Source organism: Chelon labrosus, assembly GCF_963514085.1.
Source record: "Chelon labrosus genome assembly, chromosome: 15".
Lineage (NCBI taxonomy): Eukaryota > Metazoa > Chordata > Actinopteri > Mugiliformes > Mugilidae > Chelon > Chelon labrosus.
In genome coordinates this window covers 6,538,239-6,546,554 of record NC_140348.1, presented here as the reverse complement: position 1 = coordinate 6,546,554, position 8,316 = coordinate 6,538,239, and the positions used below count along the sequence as shown (strand labels likewise).

Genomic DNA, 8,316 nt, shown 5'->3' with positions numbered 1-8,316 from the left:
CTAACATCTTTTCCACGACCACAGGATGTGTCTTTCGACATGGTTGTTTAAGAAATGAGAAGCTACTCATTGCATCAGTTGGGGTTAAATAACTTGTTGCCAGCTGAAAGATAATGACCCATGCAGTAATTAGCCAATAGGAGGCTCGTACCTATTTGCTTAGTTAAATCCAGGTGGCGACTTTTTATTTTGGTGGTGGTGGTGGTGGTGGGGGGGGGGGGGTTACCATTAACCCGTTCCTTGATTTTCATTTAAGCAATCACATGACGCTGGATGACGCAGCAACCCATTTTCATCCAATCATAGTATGCCTTATAAACGTCTCTCGGCGGTGATTGGCTGGATTGTCTGTCAGTCATTTTTCCTGGGCGTTGCCTCTCTAGGCAGCTGTCAGATTCAGAATTGAGACCCCTCATCCCAAACAGCAAAACACGGACTTGTGCACCAAGCAAAAAGTGATGAGGCTAAAGCTTTTTTGGTAAAACATGGTCGTCTAAGATACGGAGGTAAGGCATAACAGTTCTAAATAAATTATTTTTAATAATGCCGGAGTTGGAAGGTGTCGTTTGCCGTGCCCTTTGATTTGTTTTTAGCTTGCACCTATGCTAGCGCTAACGGTCTGCTGCTAGTGATAGCGATGCTGCCATGGAAAGCCATTAGCTTCCTAACGGTTGACATTACATTGTTGTTTTGCTTTGCTGTAGTATCTTTAGATTTCATACATTTCCTTTAATATTAAGAAACGGGCTGACTTCATTCTGCCGTCTTAGCTGACGCAGTAATGCAGATGTGTAGCTAGCAACCCTGGGAACCCTTACTTAGCCTCCTCCTTATTAAAATAACATGCATAGTCAAATAATATGTTTCATTTTTATTTTTTATTTTTTGTTGCATTCCCTCTAGAAGGAAGGCATTGCCACATCACACTTGTGCCGTTATTTCCCCTGTCTGTATTTTTCTATCTCACCTGTTCTGACTTTTGTTTGTTGCTTTCATAGCTGGAACTCGTTCACCCCACTGATCCCCCTATCCCATCATCACCATGGAGACCACCAAGAACTATGTGATGATCCATGGGAAGAATATCTCCCATACCACCCTGGCAGGCTCTGCTGCGGTGGCCCACATGTCCATCGACAAGCTGTTTCCGGCTCTCCTTGAGTGCTTTGGCATCATACTGTGTGGCTATATAGCAGGAAGGTGGGTGTGTGGCGTTGTAAGTGACCTGTCATAATGCAAATGTGGCGAGCAAACTCCCACTGTGGCTTTTATGTGTGTTTATGGCTGTTTCTTCCATTTCTCCCTGTAGGGCTGATATCATCACAGAGAGCCAGGCGAAGGGTTTGGGTAACTTTGTGTCTAAGTTTGCCCTTCCAGCTCTGCTCTTTAAAAACATGGTGCTGTTGGACTTTGGAAATGTCATATGGGCGTTTCTCTGGAGTGTGCTGGTTGCAAAGGTTGGTTTTACAATTTGTGTCATGGCAGTTGTAGAGTAAGCAACGTCTGGTTTAGGTGCTTGTGAAGTCACGTGACTGTACTGTGTGTAGGTGACAGTATTTGTGCTGGTGTGTGTGCTGACGCTGATGGTGGCCAGCCCAGACAGCAGGTACAGCAAGGCTGGTCTGTACGCAATCTTCGCTACTCAGAGTAATGACTTTGCTTTGGGATATCCAATAGGTAAGACAGACACAGAACACTAACGCTCGTCAATACTTCTCAGTCGAGGTTTTCAGTGGAGCAAAATACTGTATTTCAGGAACTGTATTTCTCTGTCTCCGCTTTTCTAGTTGATGCTTTGTATCGCAGCACATATCCAGAATACCTCCAGTACATATACCTTGTTGCCCCAGTCTCCCTCATGCTCCTGAATCCCATCGGCTTTGCTCTTTGTGAAGTGCAGAGGTGGAGGCAGGCCAGCCATCCACAGCGCAGCACGCTTAGCATCCTGGGAGTTGTTATCATACAGGTACTTTAAAATAGATACAGGTGTTTTTGACAAGTGGTATAATGCACCTGTACATTCTAAGGGATTTCTGTGAGTTTTTCTTGAGTTGCCAAACTTAAAGTTAGACCTTTTGGAAGTTTTAGTTTACCTCCTATGTCACCTCTCCAGGTGTTGAAGAACCCAGTAGTGTCTGTTGTCATTGTCGGAATCATCTCTCACTTTGCACTGAGCCAGAAGATCCCTGCTGTGCTGTCAGAGTTCATAGATGGTCTAGCAAACTCTTTTGGAGGGACAGCATTGTTTTACCTCGGCCTCACTATGGTGACTTGTATTGTCTTTTTTTCTATTTGACTTTCTCCATGTCTGTACCACGAAAGATATCAGCTGTCTGTTTCTGTGCAGGTCGGCCAACTTAGAAAATTAACCAGGGACACTGGGGTTGCCTTGATACTCCTCATCACAGCCAAACTGTAAGACTCAATTCGAGGAGTGGGTGCATGTGTGTGGTAGATGATAAGTAGCAGTTGTGTTGTGTGTCTGTTCAGTGTGTTTTTAATTATTTATCCATGCACATTCAGATATAGAATATGCACGAGGCAGACATGAAAATTAGAGACACCTTTCAGTATACAGGAATGCAGTCTATGTCAGACCTGAACTATGCTCTCAAGCTTGGTAAGATATGCTTTTAAAATAACTGTTAAGCTTCACAAAGGAAGTATTTGTTGCAGGTCTTTGATTTTAATAATTAATCTCCTAAATCCACAAACCAAAGGATGCAGGTGCAACCAAAACCACGATGGACATTAGAATAATTGTAGAAGCTAGCTGGGCTTTCAGACTACAGCTATTTGAGTTTTATTCTTTTAATTTGAACTTTAATAGGTATAATAATAACACGGCTTAATGTTTTTTATGATGGTCTTTTCCAGTCTGGTGATGCCACTGGTCTGCAAAGACATGGTGGATATCCTGGATGTAGGCGTGAACAGCACCAGTGCCAACCACACCAGTTTGTCCAACTTTGCTTTCCTGTATGGCGTCTTCCCAACTGCACCTAGTGTGGCCATCTATGCTGCACACTATAACATGGAGTTAGAGGTGGTAAGTACTGTTAATGTAGTGATCCTGTTTTTTATTAAGAAATATAAGAAAAATGCGAAATGCACAAATTAAGACAAATTAAAAAACAAGGAAACATTATTAGCACGCAGACTAGCTCTGTGACTGCATTACTTACATTTTAATCTTGTTAGAGATATGATTTAGAACAGGGGTCTCAAATTTAGGTGCATTCCTGCCACCTGGTGTTTAGTTCTTGCTCTTAGTGTTGTGTTATGTCCGCAGCTCTTACTAAAGCCATGTGGCTTTGTGGACAAATTAAGAATAGGTTCCAGTTTTACTGAAAACAGGGTATGGGTTGTATGTTTGACACCCTTGATTTAGAATCTTCCTTTTCAAAAGTTAGAAGTCACGTAAATGATAGATTCATGTCACTTTACAATCTTTCTTCCTATTTGCACTTTCTTCAGGTAACATCAGGCATGGTAATCAGTACATTTCTATCTGCACCGATCATGTATGTGTCAGCTTGGCTGCTGACAATCCCTCTGATGGACCCAACACCTTTGGTGACAGAGCTTGAAAATGTCAGCTTCAACATCAGCATAGTCAGCCTCGTAGCACTGGTAAGTGTGTTTGTAGGCGCCTCAGATAACAAAACCAGTGTTTTGAAGTCCATCAGTGGTTCTGTCAGTTTGAATCACAGGACACTGAAAAGCAATTTAAAAACGTGGAATATGTTGCAAGAATGATTTCATTAATGTGTGTAAAATGTTAGCTGCTTAAAGATAAAAAAAGATGCTGAAATGTGTATGGACCAGAAAGTAAATAACTTAAGTGTTACATTTCAAACATAGATTATTGTTTGTGATCATGCACCCATGTCTTTTCTCAGGTGTGGACCATAGCAGTGATGTTGCTCAGCAGGAGATTTGATAGACTTCCTCACCTCTTTGTGTTAAATCTTTTTCTTGCTCAGGTCAGACATTCTTATTAAAACTATATGTCTTGTATTTCACCAATCATGTTCATTATAATAATATTTGTAAAACTGTTTTTGTCATTTTTGGTTTTCTGTTTCTGTTCATTAATCCAGGATATTTTAATTGAACATGTCACATTCACCTTAACCTTCTGTACTTCCTTTGGCAGTTCCTAGTGTGTGTTAGCATGATCCTGTGGAATGTCTTGGTGAAACAAGAGGATAATCTAGTTGGAAAAATTCTCACCTTCACTTTGCTCTATGGGTCTCTGTACAGCACGTACATTTGGACAGGTAAGAATGTACTTGTGAGCTAGTTTTTTTGTTTAACAGATTAAGTAAATGAAATATCAGAAAGAAAAAATTGTTTTAAAATTGTGTTTAGTTGGTACTCACTGATGTTTGCATATGCGTGTTTTGTTCTGTTTCTTAGGTTTAATCCCTCTGTGTCTGGCTCTGACCAACAGAGATGATCTGCTGAGACTACGACCAGGGGTCTTCATGGTTTTGGGTTGGGGGTAAGTCAGCACACCCAATAATAAAATAAAGGAATGAAATGTTTAAAGTCTTTGTTGTTGGTGACAGGGGAAATTCTATATACAACATTCAGAATTATTGATTGAATTGGGATTTGATGGTCTTAAATTCTCTTTCTCTGTGTGTGTGTAGTGTTCCCTTCCTGATGGTTGGAGGTCTTCTGATATTTGGAGAGAGGACTGATACCATAGACTCTGCTTTCTTCTATGGCAGAGCACAGGTTGGGACACTCAACATTCAGTTTTTCATTCTGAACTATGGGTTATACAGTATACACTGTAGGTATAGCTTTATTATTGTAAATAAAATAACATTTAAAATCACAAAATTGAAATCTGTCACTGAGACATCTAATGTTACTCATAATTAGTAATTTCCACAACTCCCAGCATACATTCTGTTGAGTAATCTTTATTTATTGTCTGTTCTCTGCCCCTACAGATAATAAGCACTGCAGTTGTGCTTGCAGTCAGCCTGGTGCTCGGTGCAATATCCCTGATGGGTCTCAGCCAGGGAGACAGGGAGCAGAGTGGCTACCAAGCCCTGAGCAGAGCTGCTATAACAGGCGTCAATGATGAGCTGAGGCCCCCTGATGGCTCTGAGGATCCACAACAACAACAACAACAACAGACGGCAAATTCGCCTGCCTGCAGTATCAACTCAGGTCGCTCTGTTTTACATTTCTGTATGCGTTGAATAGATAAATAAATCTGTAACTGAATCCAGTCAATATTTTAAAGAGGGTCTACAGTGGAAATGTTAACTGGTTTCTGTTGTCTGTTATTTTACAGACCTCCACAGTTTTTCTCCTCTCCAGACTTTACCTGACATGATACACAGTACACAGAGGGAGCACACAAACAGCACTGGTAAAAATCAGATTTAATTAATCATATATACAGTGTGAATTGTGACTTTATATATACATTAACTGGGATTAAAAATCTTTCAAAATGCATACATTTCTGTAAAAAGGTCACAAAAAAATAAAATTAAGAATTAATCTAAATATTTTTTAAAACCTACAATCAACCCCATGAATACCAGGAATTCCATCCATCTCACATCAAGTTATTTTTCGTTTCCTCTCCAGGACACAGTGGGACACTGTGTGACGGGCAGCAACAGACTTCTTCCTCCTCAGAGCAGCCACTAAATCTGCCTCCACCTGGTGGGATCCAAGCCACTGACGATAAACAGACTTTGAGGCATGTTCTGCTCTGTCTGCTGCTCAGTGTCAGCCTGCTAGCGGTAAGGATAAAAATACTGAATAGATTGTTTATTGACCTGTATAAAGTTAGTAATGAAAGATGCGTTGTAAACTGTAAAGAAGAATGTGTTGATGTCTGATTGGTGAATGCTGTGTCTGTTGTAGAACCTTTCCAGCTGTCTGTGGTGGTTGTTCAACAAAGACCCTGGAAGACTTTACCTGGAACTGCAGTTCTTCTGTGCAGTGGCAAATTATGGGCAGGTACTACCGTGATTTGTTTGAGTCTATGTGCATGCTCCATGCAGGAGCTCTCAGGAGGGCAAAATTTATATGTAATATTCAACTGTTACTTTGAATACACCACTTCTGTTTGTCTCAGGGTTTCCTGTCCTTTGGGATCTTTGGTCTGGACAGACACCTCATCATTTTGCCTTTTAAGAAGAGGTCAGTTGAGACTTAAATAATTTTACTCATCATGCTCTCTTGATTTATTTGGGATTAGTACATTATTTTTGTCTTTTTCAGGCTGCTCAGCCTATGGCAGGGCAGAGATAGTGAGGACCTGAGCCCCTCAGGTGTGCCAGAAGATGTCAGACTCACCTGTACCCAGTTTGTTCGCTACCACAAAGACCAGTGTGTACAAGACATAGTACGCACACGCAGGTACGAGTTTGTGTGTTTTCATTGTGCATTTGCATGTGTCACAGAGTATTTTTGGCAAATGTGTGTGATTATAATTTGATTTCAAACTCCTTCCATATCATCTGTTAGCTATTAATCCATAAACTATTGAGTCAAGCATGCAGAAACAAAAGCATGGATATAATAGAGAAAATTTTATTCTGCTTGATTCTGTTTTTCATTTGAATGCTTTAGTTGTATCCCTGTACAATAAATTCTGACGCTGTTCAGATGATCATAGTTTCTTTCTCGGAATCCTCTTTGCATGATATCTGTCTAATCTGGTTTTCTGCAGTCACTGGGGTTTCATATCTACCCTGCAGTTCTTTTTCTTAAAACAAATTCAAGTCTAGACATGAAACAGTGACTACGTTTATATGTCCTACAAATAATGAGAATTACAATGCCTCATGTAACCACATCAGTCGAAACTGACTGGTCCAATCAGGGCATTTTCAATCCTTGAGAGGGGTGGTGTAAATCTTTGATCATTTTTTCATATTATTATCTAAAAAGCTTGTTAACACTTGAAAGGATTTCTCTTTAGCTGCAATAAATATATCCGTTGTTATGTTTGCCCCACATGGGCTAAACGTCAGGCAACATGATCAGTATCTATTCAGTGTTGTCAGTTTCTGTCAGATTTGATGCTCCACTGCACACAGAGCCACTTTGACAACAAAGTTCTGTTGATGCTATGGAGGATGTAAACACATATGTCTAATCAGATCATTCATTTTATTTGGCGTCCGTGTAAACAGTTATGTGGGAATGATTTCTGACAGAATGAAGAAATATATTCCATTTTAACGTAGCCATTTACAGTGTATACTGCTACAAAACAAGTTCTCGTGCTTTATGAGTCTTGGTTGCTGTCCTTTGCTTCTAACACATAACATTCTTTTCACTATTCCTTCCTCTTTTTCTTCTTTGTTAATATTTTCCTCACTTCTCCTCATATTCCCTTTGTGTTTTGGTGCTTCCCTTTGCCTGCCCATTTCCTCTTTCCTTTCCTCACCATCACCCTCTAGTGGCTCAGGGGAGAGTCTGAACGCTCCGACAGGTGAATCCTTCCTCTGATAGTAACAGGTTTGGAGGAGGACTGAAGGAGGAGAATGGAGTTTTGAGACATTCCTCTTCACATCAGCCCCACTACCCATGCACGCATCAGGAGCAACTAAACCACGAGTCGCAGAATCCACACACGATTCACCAAAATCACGATCCAGATGAATCCAGCAGCCAAAGTTCGCTTCCACCCAGACTTCACTCAGAGCCTGAGAATAAACAACAAGAATCTAGCTCCAACCCTGATGCACCGGGGGGTCACCTTTCCCAGCTGCAATCTAACCAAGCCCATGCCCCTGCTAATCCTCAACATCCTCAGTCCCATCTTGAAAGTGTGTTTCGAGGCAGTGACTTGGTGGACTGGCTGGTGGAACGAGGCCTGTGCGCTGGACGAGTCGAGGCCCAACTATACGGCATTCGTCTTCAGCAGGGAGGAGTGTTCGATCACTTGACAGGCCAGCACCGCTTCAGGGATGAACCCACCCTGCTATACCACTTCACACAGACAGGAAATACTTCAAGAATTTATGAGAGGATCTGAGGAGGATGGAGCAATGTGAAGAAAAGGAGACAGATGAGCCAGAGACGGAGGATGGAGCAAGCTTACAAGTACCAAACGGCAGCCGCCATGGGTGAGTGCCAAAGTGGAAGTGCCTTATGGTCCAGGTTTTATTTTACAGATGTTAACTATTGACTCAGGATTATATGAGAGATCCACAAATTTTCTGTAGAAATACAGTCATTTTCCCAAAAAATTTGCTAGCAAGTTTGTCTTGATTGACATTTGTCTCAGGCTATCCACAGTGGTTGCCGATTGCTTGGCCACTCAAA

General features: G+C 41.3%; 1 protein-coding gene across 3 annotated transcripts; it reads left to right on the top strand.

Annotated features, from left to right (window-relative positions):
• The first annotated feature begins 232 nt into the window (after nt 1–232).
• Nucleotides 233–8,041, top strand: gpr155b (G protein-coupled receptor 155b). Of its 3 annotated transcripts, none has more exons than XM_084562248.1 (20): nt 233–506; nt 999–1,200; nt 1,310–1,457; nt 1,548–1,677; nt 1,788–1,966; nt 2,114–2,266; nt 2,348–2,415; nt 2,878–3,049; nt 3,478–3,633; nt 3,903–3,986; nt 4,160–4,283; nt 4,423–4,507; nt 4,659–4,746; nt 4,968–5,190; nt 5,318–5,395; nt 5,620–5,777; nt 5,902–5,997; nt 6,116–6,180; nt 6,262–6,399; nt 7,507–8,041. In XM_084562248.1, the coding sequence occupies exons 2-20, from the start codon at nt 1,043–1,045 to the stop codon at nt 8,024–8,026; spliced, it is 2,823 nt and encodes a 940-aa protein (XP_084418374.1). In that variant the 5' UTR covers nt 233–506; nt 999–1,042; the 3' UTR covers nt 8,027–8,041. The 3 variants fall into 3 exon arrangements, with proteins under 3 accessions (XP_084418374.1, XP_084418373.1, XP_084418375.1); XM_084562247.1 differs by having other exon boundaries at nt 7,501–8,041; XM_084562249.1 differs by having other exon boundaries at nt 7,449–7,616.
• The last annotated feature ends 275 nt before the right edge of the window (nt 8,042–8,316 follow it).

Bases quoted from the DNA above. Each gene is read 5' to 3' on its own strand.
- gpr155b (XM_084562247.1), top strand. From the start codon at position 1,043: ATGGAGACCACCAAGAACTATGTGATGATCCATGGGAAGAATATCTCC. The intron at 1,201-1,309 runs GTGGGTGTGTGG...TTCTCCCTGTAG, and splicing joins TGTGGCTATATAGCAGGAAG to GGCTGATATCATCACAGAGA. The intron at 6,181-6,261 runs GTCAGTTGAGAC...TGTCTTTTTCAG, and splicing joins ATTTTGCCTTTTAAGAAGAG to GCTGCTCAGCCTATGGCAGG.